The following is a 27,046-nucleotide window of genomic DNA, read 5'->3' on the forward strand; positions in this document are numbered from 1 at the left end:
TAGCGCCTTTCGAAGCGGAGCTCTAAGCCCCGCCTTTTGTAAATAACAAACAAAACTGAGAAATGGGGTTGCCAGTCCAATAAATGGCGTCATCCTTTCAAGAATTAATACCACGAGGAGAGAGATACGGTTAAGCCATTATCGAAAACGCCAATTAAAATTCTTTCGACCAAAACCGACTGGATAATCCGGCATTTGCGCCCATTTTAAACTATGAACGCGACTATTGGAGGATACGCTTAATTTTAAACCGTATCCCATATTTACCCGCGTATAATAATTCATATTCCCCAAAAAATCCATTAAATTTAATCGTTCCTTACGGAATTATTATAAAATATTCCAAAATACGCTTTTGCATAATTTACGCGATAATTATCGCAATTCGTGCCGGGATTCGATCACGATTTTTTGCTAAAAAAGTAATTTGTTTTCGTAATAGTTGTATTTTAATCGATAAATAAATTATACTGTTAGAAATTTTTTGAAATTTCAATATTTATCTTCTATCATTTATATTTTCCTTTTACAATAAGGCGTCGAATCGATACCAATCTACGGAAAACTCGCCAAACGCAAATGGGGAAATACATTTTTATCTATTTATATTCGGAGGACAATAATAGTACTTCAGCGAGGTGAAAAATGAACATTTTCACTTATGTATATCAAAGGCTTTCGACTTTTCCCCGCGGAATAGACAACGTTTATCAGAAAGTTGGAAGAAAATCAAAAATGACCAGGCGAAAAGGACTTTTACAAGTACTTGTAAGCGCGTTGCGAAGTAAAAACGCAAAATACGAGAGCATTATCACGCTCGAGTGGTCGGGTACTTGGGAAAAACTGACGAAAAAAACACACTCGCTTAACTTCGCTGGCTCCACGACCAACCGGTTAGGAAGAGCAGCTTTTACCGCTTCCGCCTAGCTTCGGCGGAACTGACAGTTAAAGGTGGCCAATATTTGGGGATTGCAAAAAAAAAACAAAAAACGATGAGCAAAGGAACTTTCCGACGTGGCTTCAGAATATCTAACAGCGAGAAACGGACGTCAGCCGGGACTGTGGCCGCCGCCGCCAGAGGGACGATCCGGGGGGAGGGGGGGTTGGTCTTTTCCGCGATCAGCCAAATGTTACGGAACAGAGTAGCAGACAAACACATCCGGCTTGTTCACGCCCGCGCAGACCGCTGACGAGTCTGTTTCTTGGGAATCTGAGATAAAGATACAAAAAAATGACAGAGGTCCAAAAAGCACGTTACCACGATTTCGCACCTCGATAGAAAGATTATCCTCTTTCCCCCTTTAAAAAAGAGATAATCTTATGAAATAGTTTTTCTAAGGCTACCTTTCAATAAATTTTAAAAATACATTAAATTAATATATCTAGTTTGAGGTATTGTTCGCACAATTTTTCTATATTTTTCGGTATATTAGTAAAATGTTAAAATATTTTTTTTTAATAAAACTGCAATATCTAAATTAGATATTGCAGTTTTATTCAAAAAATATAATAATTTTAGTTTTAAGTATTCTACTATTAGTAATATACAGAAAAAATGGGCAAATAATACTTAAAACAATATTAAAAATATTTTACTATATGGAAAAAAACTGCAATATCTAAATTAGATATTGCAGTTTTATTCAAAAAATATAATAATTTTAGTTTTAAGTATTCTACTATTAGTAATATACAGAAAAATTGGGCAAATAATACTTAAAACAATATTAAAAATATTTTACTATATGGAAAAATTGGGCAAATAATACATTGAATTAAAGTATTATTTGCCCAATTTTTCTATATATAAGTAGAATACCTTAAACTAAAATTATTTTTTTTTTAATAAAAATGCAATTTTTAATTTAAGGTATTGTTTGCACATTTTTTAACATTAGTAAAATACATAATATATAATAATACATATAATATATTTTTTTAATAATATGGGAATTTCTAATTAAGGGTATTGTTTGCACACTTTTTTAATATATTAATAAAATACATTAAAAGTATTTTTTTTAATTATAATATAATTTCTAAATTAAGGTATTGTTTGCACATTTTTCAACATTAATAAAATTTATTAAAAGTATATTTTTTTAAATAATAATGGAATTTCTAATTTAAGGTATTGTTTGCACATTTTTCAACATTAGTAAAATACATTGAAAGTATATATATATTTTAATAATAATGGAATTTCTAATTTAACGTATTGTTTGCACATTTTAATATATTAATAAAATACATTAAAAGTATATATTTTTTAATTATAATGGAATTTCTAATTTAAGGTATTGTTAGCACATTTTATTTAATATATTAATAAAATACATTAAAAGTATATATTTTTTAATTATAATGGAATTTCTAATTTAAGTTATTGTTTGCACATTTTTTAAATATATTAATAAAATACATTAAAAGTATATATTTTTTGATTATAATGGAATTTCTAATTTAAGGTATTGTTTGCACATTTTATTTAATATATTAATAAAATACATTAAAAGTATATATTTTTTAATTATAATGGAATTTCTAATTCAAGGTATTTGTGCTTCACCCGTTTCTATTCTCTACAAAAAAATTAGTATGTAAATTACTTCTAATAATAACCGTTTATAATTGCTTTCAATTTTTTAAATTTCAATGAGTCAACAACAATCTCGCGACCGAGTCTAATTGCTAGAACCAATTATTATTACGAAGTGAAATTACCCCTATGCTTGGAGAATAGAAAATAATGCTCCTTTCCGCCCACATCGCCGCGGGAATTTAAAATCTCCGGAAATAAAATGACTTCGCAAGAAATGTCGAAAATGGGGGAAGTGTTTAAGACCGGCTTAAATTAATTTTAACAGGAATTTTTCTACAAAAATGGGACAGAAATCAGCCACGCGTGCACTATCCAACGTCTATTACTTTTAAAAATAATCTTCAACTACGGGCATTTAAATCATGTGTTAAATTTGCATATTAAATATTTCGATATTTTTAAAATTAAATATTTCGATATTTTTAAAATTAAATATTTCGATATTTTTAAAATTAAATATTTCGATATTTTTAAAATTAAATATTTCGATATTTTTAAAATTAAATATTTCGATATTTTTAAAATTAAATATTTCGATATTTTTAAAATTAAATATTTCGATATTTTTAAAATTAAATATTTCGATATTTTTAAAATTAAATATTTCGATATTTTTAAAATTAAATATTTCGATATTTTTAAAATTAAATATTTCGATATTTTTAAAATTAAATATTTCGATATTTTTAAAATTAAATATTTCGATATTTTTAAAATTAAATATTTCGATATTTTTAAAATTAAATATTTCGATATTTTTAAAATTAAATATTTCGATATTTTTAAAATTAAATATTTCGATATTTTTAAAATTAAATATTTCGATATTTTTAAAATTAAATATTTCGATATTTTTAAAATTAAATATTTCGATATTTTTAAAATTAAATATTTCGATATTTTTAAAATTAAATATTTCGATATTTTTAAAATTAAATATTTCGATATTTTTAAAATTAAATATTTCGATATTTTTAAAATTAAATATTTCGATATTTTTAAAATTAAATATTTCGATATTTTTAAAATTAAATATTTCGATATTTTTAAAATTAAATATTTCGATATTTTTAAAATTAAATATTTCGATATTTTTAAAATTAAATATTTCGATATTTTTAAAATTAAATATTTCGATATTTTTAAAATTAAATATTTCGATATTTTTAAAATTAAATATTTCGATATTTTTAAAATTAAATATTTCGATATTTTTTAAATTAAATATTTCGATATTTTTGAAATTAAATATTTCGATATTTTTGAAATTAAATATTTCGATATTTTTGAAATTAAATATTTCGATATTTTTGAAATTAAATATTTCGATATTTTTTAAATTAAATATTTCGATATTTTTTAAATTAAATATTTCGATATTTTTTAAATTAAATATTTCGATATTTTTTAAATTAAATATTTCGATATTTTTTAAATTAAATATTTCGATATTTTTTAAATTAAATATTTCGATATTTTTTAAATTAAATATTTCGATATTTTTTAAATTAAATATTTCGATATTTTTTAAATTAAATATTTCGATATTTTTTAAATTAAATATTTCGATATTTTTTAAATTAAATATTTCGATATTTTTTAAATTAAATATTTCGATATTTTTTAAATTAAATATTTCGATATTTTTTAAATTTAAGTCCAATAGCTGTTTCTAAAAAATACGGGATTGTTTTATTTTATGGAAACACCTATTAGATTGATTTTAAATTAATTTTTACTATTAATTAAAACCTTCACGTGCAAAAAAAATAAGTTGGTCGTATTCGTAACGCGTATAGGTTGGCCATGACATTAAGACGCCCATGACAGTCTCGGGATTATTGTGCAGAATCGTGTGGAGTTTTGCCTCGTGATCTATGACGTGAAATTAATGCCACGGCCATAGATATAAGAAATGTATATAAACATGGACTAATTAATGTATACATTAATTAGTCCATGATATAAAGGTCTAGATAAATTTCGGGGCGTCTAAGCCTAACATAAAATACGGAATTGACACCTAGCAGACACCGAGGAAGGCACGTGACCAAGAGCGCGAGCTCTCTTAGCATTTTAGTACTAAGTGCTTGACCTTTCCGCAGGCCGTAGTCTTTAGACACCATCTGTTGGTGACTTTTAGTATAATTTTTAAGCAGGAGACAATGGCTCTCGCGACGATAGCACGAGCTTTCTTACCGATAGATAGCGCCTTATAAGGATAGCCTGCAGAAATTACGCGTTTCTGCTAGCTGTCACCTCCGTATTAACTCCCTTTGAAATATTTTATCTAGACCTTTATATAAGTTTCCTATATCTATGGCCACGGCTTAGCTACGACATTACGAGCAGGCTACGAATAGATATATATTTAAATAATTCAAATATTAAGTATATTCTTCAGGGTTGCCACAGTTTTTTCAGATTCAAATTCCCTGAATTTTCCAGAAATTTTACCCGACTTATTTGGTGCCAAAATATTTTTAATTTAAATTCAAATCCCTGATTTTTATAATAGTTTTTAAAATTCCCTGACATTTAGACCCATATTCAAATCCCCCGATTTTTCTAGGAATTTCACGTACTGTGGCAACCCTGCTTTAAATTATTTTCTACTCTATTAAACGTTACGGATAGTCTTTAAATACAAAACGTTAATCAGACCAAAACGGGACATTTAAAATATGAAGAAAATTAGCCTTGACAAACGCCTATTACTAATATATCCTTAAAATGTATCAACTAGGTTAAATCCGCCGTTAATTTCGAGAAACTAAAAACAAATTAAAATAAGATCAAAGAAACGAGGATACGAAGCCGATAATTTGTCGGTTATACGTAAATAATAGTCTTAGTCGATAATTCAAAATAACGGTCAAAAACTCCGCCGATCAGTTTAGTAAAATATTTTCGGCGGCGTAATCGTCGGCTATTTTCGGTATGGAGATACAGGCCGGAAGGCAGGCAATGCTGCCAGATTTCGATAGACCGAAAACGGCCAACTCTCTCAAATGTTTTAGTTTTCAAAACGAAAATTTTGCGGCGTAGCTATCGACTAAGACTATAACAGAACCCGGTGGATGTAATTATTTCGTCATATCGAAACTTTTAAAAGCCAAAAGAAAATCGAGCATCACGTTCCGTTTGATCAGCTTGAAGGAAGGAGCCGGGCCACAGCCGCAACAAAAAGAGGCAAATAGACGGTACAGGTAGGCGCGAGTCGCTCTAGCGTGGATATCCCCTTCTCGCTTCCTCGAGCCAATGACTCATCCGCGCGGTCATAACGCGTAATCGTTCTCGAAATCGAGTTCGCGGATAAACAAGCGACGGCCCTGGACGCTTCGGAAAAAAGAACTATCAGACATCGTCTTCTGGTGGCACTGATACGGTCTAACCCTCCCCCGCCGCCGCGACGGTGATAAACCGTAGGGGGTTACGCTCGCTTCTAATACAGGCCCACGGGGTTCAAGAAATTCAAATCTGCCAACGATGGAAAGATGTTTCTTAACGATCGGTGACTCATTTTCTCTCTCTGCATTATTCACATTCTTCGTTTTCCCGCGCTGCCTTTAAGAAATATATTTTTTTTCTTTTAACGTCCCTTAAAAAATTAACTACTTTCTCCTTAGAAGATTATGCGAAAATTAGGCGAGGGTCGAAGAGGACGAGCTATCACGAAATCTTTCCAGGTGGATCGCGATTGGAAAATAAAATTTACGAGCCGATTTAGTACTTTTTTCGCTTTCTTCTAAATTAATGTTTTAATTACGACAGGCCTGATACTCGCTTACGGAGTAGAATTTAGTGAGTTTAGTGACTAAAAATTTTAAAAAAGTGACTAAATAGTGACTGAAAATCTAACAAAAATGGAAAAAAGTACTGTTTTATTGCGTTTGTTGACTAGTTACACAACCAAAATAGTAACTATATAACCGTAGGAAGTTATATCACTATTTTTTAGAAACGATGAAATTAGACTAGATTTTTTATATATTTTCTTTGAAATAACTATTTTTAAACATACCTGTTCTTTATTTGGCTAGATGATATACGCCTAACAAGTGTTTATACGGAATACCCGCGAAATCCAAAGAGCAGACGTACTTTTTATTACACGCCCCTCTCCCGAAGCTTTTCAAGTACAGCAGCGCCAAAATTAGCAAATTATTTAAGTAATTTGCGTGTTTTTCAAAAATTAAAACAAAATTAAAAGCGAACGGAGTTTGATTTGGTTTTATTATTTGTAAAAAAGGGTTGTAAGACAGTTTTCTAACGTTCAATCTAAAAATTCTAAAAAAGTGATAAATAGTAACTAACTTTGGGAAAAGTGACTTTTAGTGACAGATAAAAAAAAAGTGATTTTAAGTGAAAAAAGTGACTCAGTATCAGGCCTGTTACGAAGCCGATAAAGGCCAAAAAAAATAACTACAAGCGGGGGCCGGATATTTAAAAAATATTTGACATTTTGAGGAATTTTTTTCTAGAGCCCTCTACCCTATGGCCTCCAAAAAGAGAAAAAATTTGCCGCGATTTGTTTCTCTTTACTACTAGTGGCGGGTACATCCTTAACCCCCCCTCTAATTCTAACGAGAATTCTTCGCGATCTACAAATTCGTTGAGCAGGGATAGGCGCGATTTCTCGCTGAAGTTAAATTGAAAAAAACTTTCTTGCAGAATAAACATCGAGGATACCGTTAACGCGTAGGAGTTGACGTAAAAGGCGAGGGTGTTAAATACGCGTAGATTTAACTTCAAAAGAAATGTGTTATCGATGATAATCAAATTAAATCATTGAAGAAATAAAGCGGCAACAAAGGCCTATGCAAAAACGGTTTTGATAAGGGGAGCTATTTGGCGCAGCTTGGATGAATCCTCCTTGGCTTGATAATGACAACAAAAAGCCGGCTAACGCCCAAAAGCCAAAGCAAACAGGAAACCCAACAAGGAACGGGAGAAAATAAGCCTATACGAAGGCGCAGTTTTAAAATAGCTATCTAATCTAGGGGTCTGCTGATTCTTCTTAACTACGGACGCCCAAGACAGAATATAAAAAAAGACGTTCGGCACGACACCCTCCCCTATCTCCCCCATAGCCGAGCCGTGCTATATTTTGTTGAATCACCAACTGAGACCTAAGAAAAGGTAGGTCTATTCTTGGCTCGCGAGGCTTTCCACTAATAGGGCGGCTGCTTTTTTCAATGCCTAAACGACAGCGACGCATCTGGCACTGATGGCCCAGAGATTCCTTCACCCATTTTTCCTACAAGTCATATTTCCCCCCCAAAATTTACGTCTAAAAACGTTTTAATGATTTCACACCGTAATTAAACGCGGATTAGATCCCACCAGGTCGGGCCAGAAGTAAAAAAAACGAGATTATGAACCATTAAAATCCTGCTACGGTGTAAAAATTAAGTGGGATTTAATTTCAAGGAGAAATATGTGCCCTTAAGGGCCTCAGTCGCGAAAGTCAGCCCAGACAAATAGGGGTGAAAACGGTTAAAATGAGAAACCTCCGAGGCCCTAATAGGAGGACCTACTGTTTGTAACTGTCAAAAATGTGGGATACGATAATGATCCTTGGTTTGTGCAGGCGTCGTAAATACTTTTAATTAATACCCATAAATTTTTTTTATCTCGAACCGGATATCACAGTGCGAAGTAAGTAAATAGTTTGAAAGAACTCGCAAACGCCGGGTCAGGTTTTCGGGAAAAAAAAACAAAACAAATGCCAAGGCTTACCTTTGATCGAGATAGTTGTAGACCCAGTCGTAAATTTCGGGATATATATCGGCTTGGCTGAGATGGTAATTTCCAGCGATACTGTTTCTAAGTTGAATATTCAAATTCTCCTCTCCAGTTGGTGAACCCTGGTCGGGCGAAAAATCCTTCAAAAATTGGATAACTCTTTCAGAAGACGCGGACGGTCCGTGATCCTCCATTTCTGCCGTACAAATTCCGACTGAGAGAAAACCGCGAATTGCGTCCGTGAGGAATACCGGCGGCAAACAGGGGGATAAACAAAATTTCTCCGTTTGAACCACGAAAAAAAAGTTATTTTTCATCGGCGAATGTAGTACCATCTATAATTTTAATAATGAATTATACATAATTTTTTAAAACAATAACTATTTTTAATATATATATGTTAGATATTGATATTTTTATTTTATGTTCTTAAAATATAACAAGATATTTTAAATAAAAATTTTGCCCAGCCAAATATCACGATAGCCCACTCAAAAATTATGTCACCATCTATGTTTTATTACTACGTAACAGTCCTCCATATGCCAACTTTTTTGGCGGGCACTTTGAATTTTATTATTTTTTTTGCAGTCTTTAGTTTTGGAAATATCAAAACCAAGTAGATATCGATATTTTAGAATTATGAAACTATTATACAAAGCCACTTAGTTCAAATAGTGTGAATTCTGGAAAACGATGTTAAAGGTCTTTAACTAATATATTCCTTTTAGAATTAATGTGACTTATAGTTATGAATTTAGGTAGACAATTTTTGATTTAAGTTCATGAATGTTCATTATTTATCATAATATCGATTAAAAATTTTGCCGATATTTGCCTATTTTCTATTTTTTTGTACAGATTTTCAATAGATATATGAAATTAATAAGTGTGTCCAATTTAAAAACGATCCATGGCGAAAACATCAAAACCGTTTCCTGTACTAATTTCAAATTTTTCTGGCACATAACAAGTGTTGGGGAACAATTAAAAATGATAACATCGATGACCTTGAACCGTTTCTTCGAGGTCATTGAAAAATTATCTCGAGAACCGTTAGAGTTAGAAACTTCGTTCCAATTAGAAAGTTGTTCCTCATCATATTTTATGTCTGAATAACTTTAGCCCGAATTCATTTGATCTATTGAAGAGCCGCTTATTTTGTTGATAAACGCAATCGTGACATCACAGCACGCGGGAAGGCACGACACGACAGACGATATTGTATAAAATTTACAACAATCGTAAAAAAGCGTTCAACCATAGAAATCTCATAGGTAACTAGAATGCTTCCGCCTACGGCCGAGCTTGTCACCAGTTCGTTTTAAACCTTCAGCCAATGAGAGGCCGTAGAGTCGTTCCGCCAAGGAGGATAATAATCCTCCTTGGTCCCGCTACTATCGCGGGAGCTAGGTGACGTCATTCTCTCTGGTGACATTAAATTCTTGGCAGAACCACTCTTTGAGCTCTGATTGGCTGAGATCTGGTAATCGTCTGCCACGGCGTTTGGTCCATTTGCCAGTTACGCGGCCGTATTCTAGTTACCCATGAGATTTCTATGCGTTCAACAGACGTGGCGTCACGATTGCAAACGGAGATCAACGGTTAATTAACAATTTCCCCTCCGTTGAGCGTCACTGAACGCAGCCCCTACTCCGAAATCCCGGAAAGAAAGCGAAAAGAAACCATCTATTATGACTACTATATCAAGGATCCTATATGTTAGAAGGATATGAGGCGAGGGAAGAAAAATGGCAGCGCCGTCGGTGGGTCATGCGCATAGAAATCTCATAGGTAACTAGAATGCTGCCGTGTAACTGGCAAATGGGCCAAACGCCGTGGCAGACGATAGCCAGATCTCAGCCAATCAGAGCTCAAAGAGTGGTTCTGCCAAGAATTTAATGTCACCAGAGAGAATGACGTCACCTATCTCCCGCTATATTAGCGGATCCAAGGAGGATTATTATCCTCCTTGGCGGAACCACTCTACGGCCTCTCATTGGCTGAAGGTTCAAGGCGAACTGGCGTCAAGCTCGGCCGTAGGCGGCAGCATTCTAGTTACCTATGAGATTTCTATGGTCATGCGCGATAGAGAATCCGTCTTTAGATTCCGTCAAGGACAAAACATGGAGGAAGCACCGCCAAAATTTGTCCTTGAGGGAATAGAAACAAGACGTCCCACCATAGAGATAGAAAAGAAATAGAGGGAAGATTACCACGTTAAGGCGCCCCTGTTTTTGACCGAGAAATTTCATCCCCCCCCCCCACGCATGTATGAAAGCGGAGATGGGCAGAATTTGCAACGCCATCTATCCTTCCTTTGTTTACATCAAATGACAGTTGATTTTCCAAAAGGCATAATGTATTTCATTTCACCGCGCGTCGATGGCGCCTCGTAATCTGCCCATCTCATGGCGTCCTACATTGGCGAAAAGGGGGTTGGCACTCGCGGTCAACTTCGCCAGATACAATAGTGCATCTATTTCTTTTCTATCTCTATGCGTCCCACATTTAGAGGCTCTCTTAATATCGACGGCGCTGCCGGCTTTTTTTAAAACACGGGCTGGTCGGAGGGCTACCCATGATCCATCCTTCTAACATATAGAGTGTTGTCGTCTGATACGATTTTGAAAACTTGTAACGTCACAGCTGTAGTGTTAATAGTGGCCGCCATGACAGTTACCGTTTTTTATCAATAGGCAAATTACAATGGTGACGTCGCAGGGTTTCAGACAACAACACTCTATATACAGTAATGCGACTTTTATGAGTCTCTCAAAGTTCAAAAATACCTTCCCTCCGTCGCGCCTAGCAACGGGGTTTACTGATGCCGGTCTGGATGAATTTGTTTTTGTAGTCACGTGGCTAGACCAAAGATAATCTTGTCCATTAGATTCGAATTCTGAGAGCTTTCCACTTGACGGTTTTGTAATGAAGCGTTTACCCACTTTCGGAACATGGCCTCCGAAAACATCGGTTGCTGTATTGTCCTATCACGGCCAACTTTGATGATGAGCTGTTGGGCCTGTTGTGCGAACAGCGCGTCATCAAAGTTGGCCGTGGTCTTATCTATAGTTGGTTATCATGGTAACTATAGAGCTAATTATTTCGGACCAAAACTAGTAGCAACTAATTCTCTTTGTTATACAATTAAAATGTTTTTTTATTTTTTAATAATTTTAATATCGGATTGGACAAGGCAAAATGAAACAAACTCTCCCACCGAAAAAAGAATAGTGAAACTAAAACTACTGTAGGAATCAGACTCGTCATCTAAGTATTGGCGTTTCAGGACGCCGCGCACTCTCTTCGCTTGGGCGCTGGCGAGCCGAAACGGAGACCCTCCAGCCCCGTTCTTTAAAACCATTAGCGAGGGCTATTCTATACTTTACCTCATTTGACCAACGAATGGTAGGGACATTGAGAAGTGGTGATAAAGTATGGGGGTGGTGGTTTTAAGTTGTTGACTGGTGGCGCCACCCAGCTGGGTTATTTATTACATAAGAATGTTATTAAGTATGGTGCGAAGACCTAGTTGCCATGTGCATCAAAATAAAGTTTATTATTTATTTTTTTTTTTGAAAAAAATGTTATTAAGTATCATTTAAAACACAATTCACACTAAACATTTATCCAGAACTAAATCTAAAGGAAAATTAATGAGAAACTATGAAAAAAATTATAATTTATTATTGTGATAATTTTAATTTACATTTAATTCATTAACTTATTCTTTTCTAGGTAACCAATGTCGTAATGCGGATAAAGCATTAGTTAGCGTATTAGGCGTACTTGAAAGTTGCTTTATATTAGCCAGCAATGTTGAAGCTTCTTCTTTGAATCCAGCCATTTCCAACTCTCTCACAACCTTAGCGCATGTTTCCTTGGTTCCATTGCTTAACAGATAATTGGAAATGTGAACATATAATGGAGTTGAAACAAAAGTGGTTGTCAAATGGCGATTAACAATCCAACTTAAAAGCTGTTTGTCAAAATCTTCCCCTTCTGATAGCTGTATGAAAAAAAAAATTAATTAAAACTGTAGCAAAAAAATAAAAAAAATAACTTTTTACCTCATCTTTATATCTGACTAATTCTTTCATTGTATTATACATTTTCGGTTGTTGAGCAAGAACAACCAATTTTAAAGTATTACAGATGTTCCCAACTCCTGATATTCTTTCAAAAAGAACTCTAATGCACTAAATTGTAGTAAAATTGCAATTTTACCAATTAATTGTTTTTAAATTAGAAATTAATCAAGGAAATATTATACGGAATTATTTGAAGGTCAATTTTCAGAAACCAGGTGTTAGCTGGATCTTTGAGGCATTTAGGATCAACAAACACAAGGAGAACGCAGTGTTGTGCACAAATTTCATTGGACAAACTTTTACGACAATTTCAAAATTTTCCCCTTCCAAAGGCAGCAGGCATTTAAGCGTCTAACCAATGAAAACTGTACACAAGAAAATGTACGACTGTTGACTGGTTGCATTCTCCTTGTGTGGGCTGCTGTGTTTGTTGCTCCTAGGTGTTAGATAATAGCCACAAAATTTGACATAACTAACATCAGCTTCTAAACCACCTTTTTTTTAATGATTATTGCCAAAATTGGTTGATAATTGGAAGAAATGTAAATGGATATTGATTTGCAACATAAATAAAATTTTGGATAGGAATTGGCTAAATTACAATATCAACTAACAATAATCAAATATATGCGCTGAATTACCATGACATACCTGTAAATTAAATTTTGTTGATTCAAAAATGATCTCTAGTAGTTGGATGACTTCATCCATTTTGCTCTCTTGCGCGGCCTGTTTGATTAACGAACCAAGCAGAGGAATCCATATATTATCACTTGGTTCTCTAAAATATAAATACATCTTAACAAATATTAATTTTATGAATTTACAAACAGGTAAAATAAACTGACAAGCTGCTTGAGTTTGGTAGACTTGGCCACCATAAAAGCCACTTTGCCAAAGCAAAAAATTGACTGGATGACTTTGCACAAGGTAATAGATTTTCATACAAAGTAGTCAAAGAATTCACATCACCTACATCATTTTCTGTAACCTATAAAACATTTACACAAAATACATCCAAAAAGAATTAAAAGTATTATACCAAAAAAATATAAAAAATCTTACATCAATTTCAGAAAATTGTTCCTCCAATAGAATTTTAGTTTTATAGAAAAGTACGGATTGTAAATCTTCCGGACACAACATAAATGTCTAAAGACAAAATAAGTGTACTAAATTAAATAGATTCAAAAGACAATAGTTATTTTTCAACCTCACTTGTTCCAAATATAGCAAAACAGCCATTCTAGAATCTCCAGGAGCATCTGCATCGCTAAGGAAAGGCCTTAATATATCCAAAATACTATCTTCTGTTAGAACTTCGCTGTAATTGTCATTAGACCATTAAATTTACTTCATAATTAGCAAAATCAATTCTGCGAAGTCAAAATCACTCACTTATCAAATATTACAGTTTCCAAAATATTTTTCAATACTTTAATTGGTTCTTTGTCTAAAAGGAACTGATGAGGAGTTTTATTTGGATACCATAAATAACTGACAACCATCTTAATAGCATTTTTGTAAATTTCTTCAGGGTCCAGAGCCAATTCCATTGGCGCTAAGGCAAGGAGATCTTGAACTCTTGCTAATGGCAAACATTCCATTACAGCTTGTATCAACATCTCTTCAATCTGAAAATTGTTTATTTTTGAGTAAAACATATTTAACAACGGGAATTTATCTGGACTGACATTTTCAGGTACAGATCGAGTCATATCAAATTTAATAGAATAATCTTGAATATTTGTGTCTGACGATTCCCTCAATGATAAAACAATTTCATCATCAAGTTTCTTTAAGTGATTTAAATTATTTTGAAATTCAGTTATCACTGATTTCCATCTTTTGAAAAAAAAAGACAGGTTAACATATTAAACTGTTAAAATTTGATAATAAATATAACATACTGATTTGAATCCTTCTCCAAACAATATTTTAAAGCCAATCTATTAATTTCTACACGACTTTCTAACGGAAGCTATAAAATATCATATATTTAAACTTAATTATTAATAATAATAGAAGAATAGTGAAAAGCATACTTTGGTAACTGCAAATAAGTTAAACGTAATTGTATTGATGAAATCCTTGAAATCTTTGGTAGTCATTTTTGAAAAGAGGTCTTTGGATGCCTGGAACCTCTGTACCCATTCTCGCTGTAAAAATTATATTATATTATTATTATTATATTATAATTATATTATAATACCATATATTAAAATTATTATAGAAAAAAACAAGTTAGAGTTACCGTGGAACTAGTAGGTTTATCTAGTTCCAAGTTAAAAAATTGTGTTTCACAAAAAATTCTGAATACAGAACTTGAAGAATGGAACTTGTTAGGCTGTTTAAAATAAAAATTAGAAAAAAAATTGTGCCTAAGCATTTGAAGGGTAAGTATAACCTTACGTATAATGGAATCTTATCAGCGAACTTGGATATGGAATGTATATTTTCTCTGTTTAAAACCTCTCCCAGTACTGTAGTTGATTTATAAGGCGACATCAGCTTAGAATAACTGATACCAGTGCCACCATTGATGTGTTTAATTTTTTGAAGAGTCTTTAGGTGGAAACTGGGCTTATTTCCGTGAGAATCGTCAACATCTCCGCAATCCAAAAGCAATGAATAGTAAAAAACCATTTTGGAATGATCAAAGCCATCGATTATTGGTATAATGTCATCTTCCATGTATTTGTTAAACAATTCAGGATTCGAATATAGACTTTCTTTAAAATGAGGTTCTCTCAATTTTTTCTCAATTTCAGAAACAGACCTAAAAGACAATTTTATTTTAATTTTAAACCACAATAAAATATGACTTTACCTACCCAATCTTTTGAAATAAAAAGCTTAGACGTTTGATATAAAACTGCTGCGTATTCACGTTGTACTTCACGGCTAATGTTTTGGCTGTGTTGTAGTAATCTTCTGAGAAACTGTAATATGAAGCTTGATTCAATCACTGTTAACATTGAATATACATTTCGATGTACCTCGCCAATTTTAAGATTATTTGTTGTTTATATTCATCATCCTTGACAAATTTTTCGAGATCAACATCATAATCCATCTCATTGTTCAGCTTCTTTAAGAACTCAGCTTCAATGTAATCAGAATGAAGCTTGCGGTATTTCAAAAACAATTTATGTAACACCAAGGCTTCTTCAGAAAGTTCGGAATGATCCATTTCGCTTATAATTTTTGTGCACTCTCTAATTAAAGTTCCCGGATCTTCCTTCAATAGCTTTTCAACAGAAATTGCTTTAGAACTGTTCAGGGCTTCGGAGAAAAACGCCAAACAGAAATACAATGATGCTAATTCCAAAACCACCATGCTTTGCGGAAAATTATCAAAGACAATTGCCGCATCTTTAGCTTGTTGCAAAGATAGTAGATATCCAAATCCCAGTTCAGTATCTTCTGGTAAGAGGTGTTTAACAATGTCCAATAAAACTAAAAATTTTAAATTTTAATTAACTTCCATTTGCGTGGATTATTTTTACTTTAACCTCACATTCAGAGGTTAGTTGTTGAGAAACAGTTTTTTCAAGAGATTCATCAATCATAGCTGCTCGAAAAATGTCTAAACTAATTTTTAGATGTTGTGGTACATCCCTCATTGAATACTTATCATAATTGGTATGGAGCTAAAAATTAAAATTAGGACAATGTTATTAAATTTGAAGGATGTTTTTGGGCAATCTCACTTTGCTCAAGTGACATTCATCCCCATCAGCGCGGAAAGCATCAACTCCAATTCTTTTGAAATCATTATTGCTATCCATTTTCTTTAAATCTCCGTTATCTTCATCCAGTGAACCAACCCACCTACAATTAAATAAAAATTAATAAAATAGACATCAAAAAATAAAAGTGAAACCAGCAAACAAAAAATACTGAATAAAAACTCAAAATCGAGAAGGAATGCCTGGATTGGGGAACTTAAATATGTGCAGTTGTAAATCATGCCAACAGCAAAGTTGCAGAAAAATAAAATATTACAAAAAAATGTAGCGTGACTGGATAAAAAGAGATAACGTGCCCGCCGCAACATTCAATTGCAGTTTTTACTGCATGCTAGGATTTGTTGCAGAGGGCTGGTGTTGTTAGTAGGCAGGATTTAGCGTACCTTTGTAAAACAGTGGTAAAGGCCCACCAGAAAGGGGGGAAGGTCCTAAATAACCCTTCCAACAAGTAGGACAAGCTGGCCATTGGAAAAACATAGCAAGTGTCAGGGATGTTAATTGTTAGTATAAGAAAATCAAAGCATGCATTAACATCAAAGACAAAAATACACTTAGAAACTAGTAGGCAAACAAAAGAAAAAGGGTTCATATTGAGTTAAAAAAATAAAACCAAAATAATAAGAAAGTGATAAGAGATACTTACTTAACCGCATCCTTCCAAAAGTTCTGACTGCCAACAGTTGCCAAAACCGCTTTTGTAGTCTCTGTTGTTGTCTGAAGTACTTTGAGGGTGGTATCCTTGGTTTGTTTCAAACTGGGTAATACCGCAAATTCAGAACCATCATCTTGGGTACTTTCCAAACTTTCCTCAGTATTTGCAATTTTAATTGGTTTTTCTACAGAAGATTTCATCAGTGAGTTTATCTCCAGTAACTCGAGTTCCATCTTGGCAGGGATAAGAGTAGCAATTAAATCATCTGAACAATAGATTAGAGCAAAAGAGAGCAGAAGTCCCCTGAAAATATCAAATAAATTATTTTAATTTAAAAAAAGGGGAAGCACAAATTTTAATTACCTGGCAGATATATCTTTAAATTGGGTACAGCAACCTAATTGATAACAAATTGACCACGCATCTTCGTAATGGAGGTCAATCAACTGCTGACAGGCTTGAAAGCATTGATTGAAATCTTCATTCTGGGATAAAAATTGGAATTAATCATGACCTACTGACTTAGAATGGTAGAATATTAATAAGTCTATTGCCTACTTGGTACGCAGCTTCAGCAACAAGACACAAAACATTCCCATCACGTTCCCTTCGATCATTTTCGTGTATTCTAATTAATGTAGCTAAACGTAATAGCTAAAACAAAAATTAAAATCATAAACAATTCAGCGTTTAAAAATACAAATTACCTTTTGGGAGTTTTTATAGGCTGTTGGATAGTTACTAATAGCTTTTCTAATGAGGACCATTTTATCTTTGCACAAGCGAACTTGTAGGGGAATCATGTTAACTTTGAAATCTTTTAATAGGGAAAGAGCCAATATCAGATCAAGCTCTTCTTCAATATTAGGATTTGGATCATCAATTAGAGTAAAACAGCACCTTAAGTAAAACATAAATTTCTTGTAAGAAATTCAATAAAAGATTGTTCACATAAATGCACCCCATAAAACCATAGACAAAAAATAGGTTTCATCCAGGACCGTTATCACAGTAAGCACGTTTAGGGGCAACATTGCTGGGTTCCAAAGTAAATGTCCTAATTGTTAGCAAACAGAAAAAGAGGGGAATCAATGCCAGGTTGCGAAAGTATGTTGTCCAGTCAATAACACACGGAAAAGAGGAGCAAAAGGTCTTATCCCAAAAGTACATTTTAAGACTGACCCCACATGGAATTGCAAAATGTTTTCCCATTGATGGCATATCAAAAAGGGAATCATCATAACAAGTCACGAGATACACTCCATCATAATTTTTTAAAATTAATTCCAGATAAGCAGGGCATATCTCTACCCGATAATATAATTAAGTAAATAATGAAATTACTTTGCAAGTGCTATACTGGGGTCATCGAGGGAAGCTGAAATGTTAAAGTACTTCTGTCCAGCAGAAATAACCAAATCAATAGCTTTTGAAAGTGGTAATTTCCTCTTGGTTGTTCCATAAGTTGATTTCACTGAGCATTCCATCAAATCATTGCATAATTCTATGTATTTCTTATTTCCAGAGCACAATAATGTGTTGATAATGATCTAAACAAATTAAATACTGTCAAAAACATTTAATGGATATAATAATACAAAAACTTACTTCATAACAATCATCAATTGTGATTTTATCAAAAACCTTTTCCCTTATTGTAATTATACTTTGGAGCAAATCTTTCCAGTGTTTTCCTTCAAATGGAGGTTTTCTTGAACAAGCTTTGTTGCATAGTGCTATAAAAAGTTTTTTTATTTCCTCAACATTATTTTGTGCATTTTGTATATAGGATGGTGTAAAAGGTAATCCATTCTTTTCCAGTATACTTGCAACTCTGTAGGATAACATTTAAAACTCATATTTAGAGATATGTCACAGTTATTTGAGTAAAAAAATTGTCATACGTCAAATGCTTTTCCAATATATCAACTTTGTCATGAAGTTGTTCAAGTTCTTCAGTGTCAACACTCGGATTTCTATCAGGCAAGCATTCCAAAATGGAGCAACAGGACTCAAGCTCATCCTCCCTGGCAGTAACAGACACAAAATTAGACTGTTTAACAAACTATTCATAAGTTAAGAACTAACTTTTCACATGAATAAATCGCATCAAGTCCAACCGTAAGAAGTAATTCAGTATTTGAGATTACAGGATCAGGCAACTATAATAATTTCCAATAAGGTTTGTTTACTTAAAAAAAGGGTATGAAGTAAACAAATTCACAACTTACATCTGGTCTTGATGCCTCTAACAAAAGTTTGCATTGCACTATATCACTTTTAGCTAGACCCATTACATAATCTCTAAGTAAAGTAACTTTTGATCCAGGATAAAGTTTATCAGATCGATTTAAAAATGGAATAAGCCATTGCCGTACATTCTTGATGAAATTTTTCTTTGTACTCTATAAGAATGAGCAGCTTATTGCAAATGGCAAACAATAAATAATAAAAAACTATTACCGTTGACATTAAGAGCCTCAATTTCTCAATATCTGCCATAGCTTTCAGCTCCCAGAAATTTACAGGTTTAACTAAATGGCATTCATAAACCAGAGTTTCAAGGAATATGAATTCATTGTGTAATGTTTCTAGTCCTGGAATATTCCTTTCCCGGCCACACTTGATGAGATCCAATGCGTTGTCAACCAAATCACTCATATTTTCAATCTCCTGAGCTCTTTCAATATACCATTCTGTGAGAAGTTTCAGCGTTAAACTGTCAGTCCTTAAACAAACAAGATACATATAAGAAACTTGTCTGGAAAAAGTTTTAGAATGTTAAAATAAATAATAAATGAACATGCCACCTGTATTTTTGAAGCTTTTCATTACACTCGTAAAATTCAACTTCAAAATCATCAGCTTCTTCCATTTTTTGCAAACTAAATAAATTAAAAAATTGAAACTAGTTAACTTATATGATCAAATTAATATTAAAAAAAACAATCTTACCTTTCAAAGTAGGTTTCAACCCAATCTGCTTCTCTCGAAATAATTTCATCCCAATGATAAACTTTTGGTTCATCTGGGCCAAATCCAGATTCTGGTAAAAGATCTTGATATTCATTGGGTGAGAGTGTTTCGGGAATATGTGATATAATTGGTAGTCTATGAGTAAGAGTTTGAGATCCGTGGTAGGTAAACATTTGCGAGATAGCTCTCCAATTTCCAGTTTGAGCAAAATTAACTGACGATTCCAAGCATGACTGAGTTCGGAAATTTTTAAAGAACCAATGGTCAAAGTGGTCTAAGGCGGCTTGACCTCCTCCCAATATTATCTAAAAAAAATATTAAATTTAATTAAACTCTCTCCCGAATCAAATTGTAGCTGAAAAAAAATTATTCTAATTTTAAAACATTACTACCAATTTCTTTCAATGCAGACACTTGATGTTTCCCTCATTTCCCTGTCATTATTTGCATGTTACATGTTATGTTTGTTTTGGTATATTTGTTTTTTTCCCGATTTGTAATTTTCTTTTTATTTTGCCCAGAATTGTATTATAAATATGTTTTGTCACATTTGTATTAAAATTTTATTGCTTTGGCCCCAATTGTATTATGTCGCCCCTATGTATTTTCCCTTCCTTTATAGGTAACTGATCGGAAGCCTCCTGTGATATTAAATAAACACCCTAAAATGCAAGCAATTGTAATTCTTTAGTGCGTACTTCATATGTACTCAGTCGATCCAAGTAGCTAAGTAATTTCAATCGATACTGGCATAGTTGTTTTTGCTCTAAAGTCAAGCTAAAAAATTAAATCATATGAGTAATGCTTAAAAAAGTTAATTTTTTTGTTAATTTCTACTTTTTAAAATTAACTTTCTCCAAAAGCAGCTTTAATCTTTCGGCTTTTCTTTTGATTTTGGACTCTTCAAGTTCTTCTTCATCGAAGCTAAGTGCACTCCGAATTGTAGTTGCCATGAACCTTCCCTTATCTTTACCCATTGCCATGTCCACCAATGTTTCAAGGTCGCAACCTCTTAGGCCATAAAGTAAAAGTTCTCGGGCTGCATCAATATTTTCAGGAACACGTTCAAGGCATTCATGAAGAGCCCAAGTCCTTTTTGTAATTTTACTCTGCATAAATGACAAAAAAATCAAATTTTGCTAGTTAGCCTGAAGTTAAGTCTTTACCAAATAATCTTGAATGGATGCAATTGACACAGGGCTCTTCCTCCACTGCCGTTGATAAACCAAATCACAATCTAAAGAATACACTTTAGCCAGAGCCAGTGCTTCTCCATATTCTTCATTATCAAGCTATAAAAGTTAACAGGATAAAATAACTACAATTATAGCAAAAAAAACATTAAAAAATTACCTTTCTAAGAAATAATTCATCCGGGGTTGTCGAATTTAAACTTAACAACCGATATGTTTTTGTCACAACTCTAAATATAAAATTAAAAACATTGAACTTAGTTGACAACTGTAGATCTTTCACTAGATTACTTTGTTTTCTTTTTTGGAGGTTGAAAACGTTCATTATCAGTGACGTAATAAAGAGCATTTTTCACAGTTCGAATGCTTTGTTTCAGCAGGGATGGTTCTTCCTCATCACTACTTTCTTCTTGCCTCGAAGATGTCGTAACTACTTTCTTTGAAGAAATTACCTGTTCACACTATAGAAAAACAGAATCTTTTAAGTCACTTAATCTGGACCAAGATATTGATAAAAACGAACCTCTAGACCTAAAAAACCTCTATCGTGTGCTAAGGAAACTTGGGGTGCAGTTTCAAACCATTCAGGCGATTGGCCAAGCAGATTCTTGAGATTCAAAGTAGAAGCAACAACTACCGCGCCAGAGAACCTTGCTAATATCAGTTTCTTAAATAAAGGTAAATATTAGTACATAAAAAAATAAAGAAAAGGAAAGGAAAATGTGTACTTCATCACTCCACCAGTTAATATCTGCTATATAAGAACCATAGTTATCTAGAGCAAGTTTGGATGTTTTACGCTTAATTCCCAGTTCACAGATTTGTGGATTTTTTAGGTCATTTTCAGGCTAGAGAGTAAAATAATAATAATTATAAAATTATTCATAATTTTCCGTTGTTGTTCCGTACCTGATCATTAAGTTCCCAAATTCGTTGTAAACGCATTGAAGGGTAATTCCAAAAACTCAATGCACCTGAGGAATGAATTGCAGCCAATATTTTACCATTAGGTGAGAGTCCCATTTTCAAAATAAAATTCTACAACCAGAATTAGATAATTAAATTTAGCTTATTAAATATATAAAAAAAAAACATACACACCCCTTCAAGCGATCGAAAAGGATATACAGATATTTTACTCAGAAACTTTGATTTTGAATTAATCTTAAAAAAATAAAGTTACCATGAAAATTCATAAAAAATGCTATTTCTTTTTTTACCTCATCTCCCTCTAACGAAGTATATAATTTATAATGAGGATAGTCAGATAGCAACCTCCATGTTGTCAGGCCGTAATAAATCCCTTTAGCCAATGTTTCCTTCTCTCCGTGACCTGAACAACTTACAAAGCCACTAATAACAATTAAATTATCCGAAGGATGAAGAGCAATTCCAGTTACGCCTCTTGGGTATTGTCTGGCTAGTGAAAAAGAATGGTTTTCTTGGAAGCCATCAGAGCTGAAGATAGAATCTTCATTAGAGAGGTTGAACCAAGAAAATAATAGAAAACCATATACCTGACTAGAAAACTATGCAATGTTCCTTTAAAGGTCACAAATAGGAACTCCGATGACCATTGTGTATTTTTTACTCGTGCATTAGAAAAAACCATGCCAGCTATCGCATCACTAACATCATTTGCATTGTGTAGTGTTTCAGAGCTACTCTGTAAGCACAATTTCAAATAGACGAATAACGTATAGTAACCAAAGACTTGGAGCCAAAATATTTTTTATCTTACAATAATAATTGTAAACACATTAGAGCCAAGTAGATCAAAGAAATAGATTTCTCCTTTACTGGTGGCAACGGCCAGTAAACTACAATCTGGGGAAAAAAGGGTTTTCCTCCACTGAGGACATGAATCTTTAGGAACTTAATAAGAGAGATAAAATTAATATCCAACCAACAGCCAATTATCTATATTCATTTACTGGTGCCTTTTCCTAACATGGTTGCATAATCCTCTCGTGAAGATCTAACCAAAGGTACACAGAATTACTTCTCAGTTACACTCTTTAAATATAAAACAACTAACCTTATTTCCACAACGTCATCTTGAACTATAGCTACTACCCTCCCTTCCCTGAAAAAATTAAGAAATTCCAACACCTTTTAATTTAAGTACACAAAGATAAGATATGTTTTTGAATAATTACCCTCCAACTGCTAATTGCCATGTCATCTGGGCATTGTAAAATTTTTGAAGGCTAGCTGGCATTGATTTTGAAACCGATAAGGACTGGAACCAACCCCAAAATGCACCCTGATTTTCATCCTCTTTATCGCGCAGGCCTTTTCCCTAATTAAAGAAAAAAATTATTTGTCCATGTAATTATTTATTGCAACTATTTTGCTATACAATTCATAAGGACAAGTTTGATTTATATAATTGAACTATTTAATATCATTTAGGACTTATTACATAAGGCCTACAATGACCTATGACAGTCATGTAAGACTATCAAAATATTGTTAAAGACCATTAGTAAAAATTATATTTATATAATTTATACAAAAGATATGCTCTAAATAAATCTCATGTTCAAAAATACATGTAAAACACACTGACTCAAATTTGGTCAAAATATACAAATTATCTGGTTGATGTAACCAACTTAAAAATTTGGATTTACTAAATTCAGTCTAGCAATGATAGGCATTAGTTTACGGAAATGGAATGTGCAAATCTTTGGCATTTTCAGAAATACGTAGTGTAACATGGTGTGCTAATAAACTGAGCATTATGAAAAATGAAAAATAATAAGAGAATTAAAGCACTTATCTCCGTATTTTACATATAAAAAAATTAACACAAGAGTTATTGTGATAAATATCATTCTTTTTTGTACCTAAGTCTATTTGTTTCCACCTTCAGCTCTTTAAATGTATTTATAAGCATATATCTTGAAAATAAAACGTAGAGATAACGAAACCATAATAGCTGACTTTTATGGGCTCTCATAGCTCTTTGAAGTATGAAAAAATCCTGGAAATTGCATACATATGCAAATGAAGCAAGAGTATACGAAAACGGTAAATCTAACAAGCCTATATACTTTCTAAGTAAATTGACTGATTCCAAAACATAGAATTTGCAATTATTAGCAACATGACCATTTGCGTACAAGTGTCTAAGACCATTATATACACTGATGTGATTCACATGACCACTTACACCGTAAAAGTCAAAGGTAATCACAGCTTCTACAGATAATGTTTCCATGTATTGTTTAAGAATACGAGACACTAACTGTTTATTCCAACTACAAGTTGGGTGATCATTCATGAGTGTATGTTCTATCACGTAAATATAACTTGGATTAATGCCCAACAAAATACAACTTCTTCTAAATTCAGCTTTTCGTATTTTTCCTTGTCCGTAGTGATTTCCAGAGGACAAGCATAGGATATACACAACATCCGTGGATTTAACCAGAGATCTTATAACTGGCCCAAAAAACATGCATTCATCATCGGGATGTGCAACAACAAGAAGAACCGAATCACCTTTAATTTTCTTTGGACATTTCCGCGCATTAAAAATTGACAGAACACAATAAAAAATGAAACATACCGCATACGCGACCAAGATAAACATTAATATAACAGAAAGCATGATGCTGTTACTTAAAGTCAATTCTTCAACTGAGTTTTATGCATTAATTTGTAACACAATTACATGTTAGAGAGCTATGTAAGATCAAGAGAGTATTTGCAAAACTGTGCTAGTTTTTTTTACGATTTTCGAAGAACTCGCAGATTTTTTATTTTTATAATTTGCAAATTAGGAGCCAAGGCATAAATATCTCATCATTCTCCAATCATTACTTACTATAGTTTCTGGTTCTTGAACCCATTCGGAATAAATGAGAATTTCATACAGTATATTGTCATTTCCATTATAACTTTTACTTTCTGTTGAGTTTATCTTTTCATTTTCAACCTCAGTCCATGCCATTTCAAAATATATGTAATTCTTAATCACCAACGTCAATTTGCCAGAAACAGCGTTCCCGGATGAAAAACCATTCTTTACGAAACGATATTTTAAGGTAGCGTAAAATACACGACGAATCCACAGAGTCCTATAGACCAAACTAATCCGAATTTTCTTATATTTTGGCTTTAAAGTATTCTAATTAACAAGTAGATACTTAAAAATTAACCACACGTATTAACAAAAAATAAAATCATTTAGAAATTATTATAAAGGTATAATATAAAACTAAAATAGAAAGATAACCCAGATGGGGTTAATGTCCTTAGAGACGCGTAACTGTTCAAACATATCCCCTTCGGTCACTCGAATAATTTAGAAAAATCTAGTTTTTTTTTAAAATTATATTACAGGAAAACGACACGGTAAACTTAATTCAAATTAACTACAGTTATTCTAAAAGTAGAATGCTATGGAATGGTTTAACCGTTAGACGTGTACCCGTGAAGGCCAATACACTACAAGCTTTCAAAATACCCCATTCGATTAGGCGTTGTAATCGACAAATGAAACTCTCCCTCCCGACATAGTCCAACAACCACTTCAGGATGAGGCTCCCCTCACAGGATTACCTTTTGGGGTAAAGGCTCCCGACATCGTCCGACAACCACTCCGGGAAGAGACTCACATCGCCAGATAACCGTTTGAGAAAAAGGCTCCCGTCCTCGTCCGACAACCGCTCCGGTAAGAGGCTCCCAAAGCCAGATAACCGTTTGAGAAAAAGGCTCCCGTCCTCGTCCAACAACCGCGCTCCGGTAAGAGGCTCCCATCACCAGATAACCGTTTGGGAAAAAGGCTCCCGACATAGTCCGATGACCGCTCCAGGATGAGCCTCCCATCGCCAGATAACCGTTTGGGAAAAAGGCTCCAGTCCTCATCCGACAACCACTCCGGGATTAAGAGGCTCACATCACCAGATAACCTTTTGGGAAAAAGGCTCCCGACCTTGTCCGACAACCACTCCGGGAAGAGGCTCCCAAAGCCAGATAACCGTTTGGGGAAAAGACTCCCGTCCTCGTCCGACAACCGCTCCGGGAAGAGGCTCCCATCGCCAGATAACCATTTGGGGAAAAGGCTCCCATCGCCAGATAACCGGTTGGGGAAAAGGCTCCCGACATATTCCGACAACCACTCCGGGAAGAGGATCCGTCTACGCCTGATATACACTTTGGAAAACCACCACCGTCAACCCATCAAAGCTCGGAAAAGATGACTCAAGTTGTAATTCAATTTGAAAATGAACAAAGTTAATTTGCGAGGCCACAGACAGCAGGGCCGCCACCCCGGGCAAATACAAATTCCAGGCCCCAAGAGAGCCGTGACTACCGGAGATAGCTATACATTTTAGGAGTGAAACCCGGGATTAGTATAGCTCGTTTGTTCAAAACCGGGCCCCTAGGCTCTACGGGCCCCGGTAATTTGTAACGACTTCCCCCCTCTCTTGTCGGGCCTGACAGACAGAAGGCGGCTCATCGTTAAACGACCGCTCCTGTATCCGTATACTAGAGAAAAATCATGGTAAGCATTTAAGTACATTACGCTAGTTGTATAAGGGAAGTGCTTAAGAATAATATAACGATGAATGGAAGAAGGATTTAGTGTCACTTAATATTTTAGGGAATAGAATGTGAAGTTAAGAGATTTTTAACCCTATTTTACCACTGGAAACTAAATTTTTTAAATAGATTATAAAATATTAAATTGGCTCATTACAGAGGGACAAAATGAGTTACATGAGGAAAGGTCGAGTATTTTGCACACAAAAATCCTGGAGAAAACATTCGGTAAAACCATAAGTCTATAATATTGTTCCATAAGTTTTCATTTTGGGGAATATTTTACTGAGAGCTAGTATAACGGAGTGACATCATCACAAGAAGAAAATCTCCCCCAGGCGAGGCGCGGTCAAAGGCTACGTTAGCAAGCGGACGCAAAACAGCGACGAAGCTCGTAATGTAGTCTGCCTTGTGAATAGCTCTCAGTAAAACTTTTGCATGTGAAGAATAGGAAGTGTCACACTTATGTAATA

The 27,046-nt window shown here is 33.7% G+C and overlaps 3 protein-coding genes across 7 annotated transcripts in view; all 3 read right to left on the reverse strand.

The window, feature by feature from the left end:
- The window catches only part of LOC149922938 (uncharacterized), a 28,410-nt gene extending 19,776 nt beyond the window's left edge, over window positions 1–8,634 (reverse strand). For 2 of the 5 annotated variants that reach the window (XM_090164025.1, XM_090164023.1), the window contains exon 1: window positions 8,345–8,634. In XM_090164025.1, the coding sequence (XP_090020151.1) occupies window positions 8,345–8,544 (200 nt within the window). In that variant the 5' untranslated portion in view covers window positions 8,545–8,634. The remainder of the gene's footprint in view (window positions 1–8,344) is intronic. The other 3 variants (XM_090164022.1, XM_090164024.1, XM_090164021.1) reach the window with 2 other exon arrangements.
- Window positions 8,635–12,018: 3,384 nt separating this feature from the next.
- LOC149922939 (NBAS subunit of NRZ tethering complex-like) lies at window positions 12,019–25,055 on the reverse strand. The gene is made up of 44 exons (XM_090162433.1): window positions 24,853–25,055; window positions 23,177–23,319; window positions 23,056–23,103; window positions 22,952–22,995; window positions 22,759–22,892; window positions 22,535–22,683; window positions 22,238–22,475; window positions 22,119–22,181; window positions 21,927–22,055; window positions 21,746–21,865; window positions 21,541–21,684; window positions 21,309–21,478; window positions 21,178–21,247; window positions 20,991–21,116; window positions 20,662–20,933; window positions 20,523–20,601; window positions 19,804–20,129; window positions 19,659–19,733; window positions 19,312–19,576; window positions 19,080–19,253; window positions 18,937–19,010; window positions 18,753–18,875; window positions 18,457–18,682; window positions 18,193–18,398; window positions 17,556–17,748; window positions 17,407–17,502; window positions 17,212–17,333; window positions 16,840–17,151; window positions 16,158–16,278; window positions 15,965–16,097; window positions 15,444–15,903; window positions 15,279–15,386; window positions 14,857–15,223; window positions 14,699–14,791; window positions 14,490–14,603; window positions 14,355–14,425; window positions 14,139–14,289; window positions 13,843–14,078; window positions 13,663–13,768; window positions 13,510–13,596; window positions 13,293–13,435; window positions 13,096–13,225; window positions 12,424–12,552; window positions 12,019–12,362 (listed from the first exon to the last, which is right to left on the reverse strand). Exons 1-44 carry the CDS (start codon window positions 24,976–24,978, stop codon window positions 12,078–12,080), a joined length of 6,981 nt encoding a protein of 2,326 aa, XP_090018559.1. The 5' UTR covers window positions 24,979–25,055; the 3' UTR covers window positions 12,019–12,077.
- PIG-L (phosphatidylinositol glycan anchor biosynthesis class L) lies at window positions 23,580–24,855 on the reverse strand. The gene has a single exon (XM_090162434.1). The coding sequence runs from the start codon at window positions 24,634–24,636 to the stop codon at window positions 23,854–23,856; it is 783 nt and encodes a 260-aa protein (XP_090018560.1). The 5' UTR covers window positions 24,637–24,855; the 3' UTR covers window positions 23,580–23,853.
- Window positions 25,056–27,046: the final 1,991 nt, after the last annotated feature.

This window comes from Leiobunum rupestre, chromosome 11, assembly GCF_980474605.1.
Source record: "Leiobunum rupestre chromosome 11, qqLeiRupe1.1.hap1, whole genome shotgun sequence".
In the NCBI taxonomy this organism is placed as follows: domain Eukaryota; kingdom Metazoa; phylum Arthropoda; class Arachnida; order Opiliones; family Sclerosomatidae; genus Leiobunum; species Leiobunum rupestre.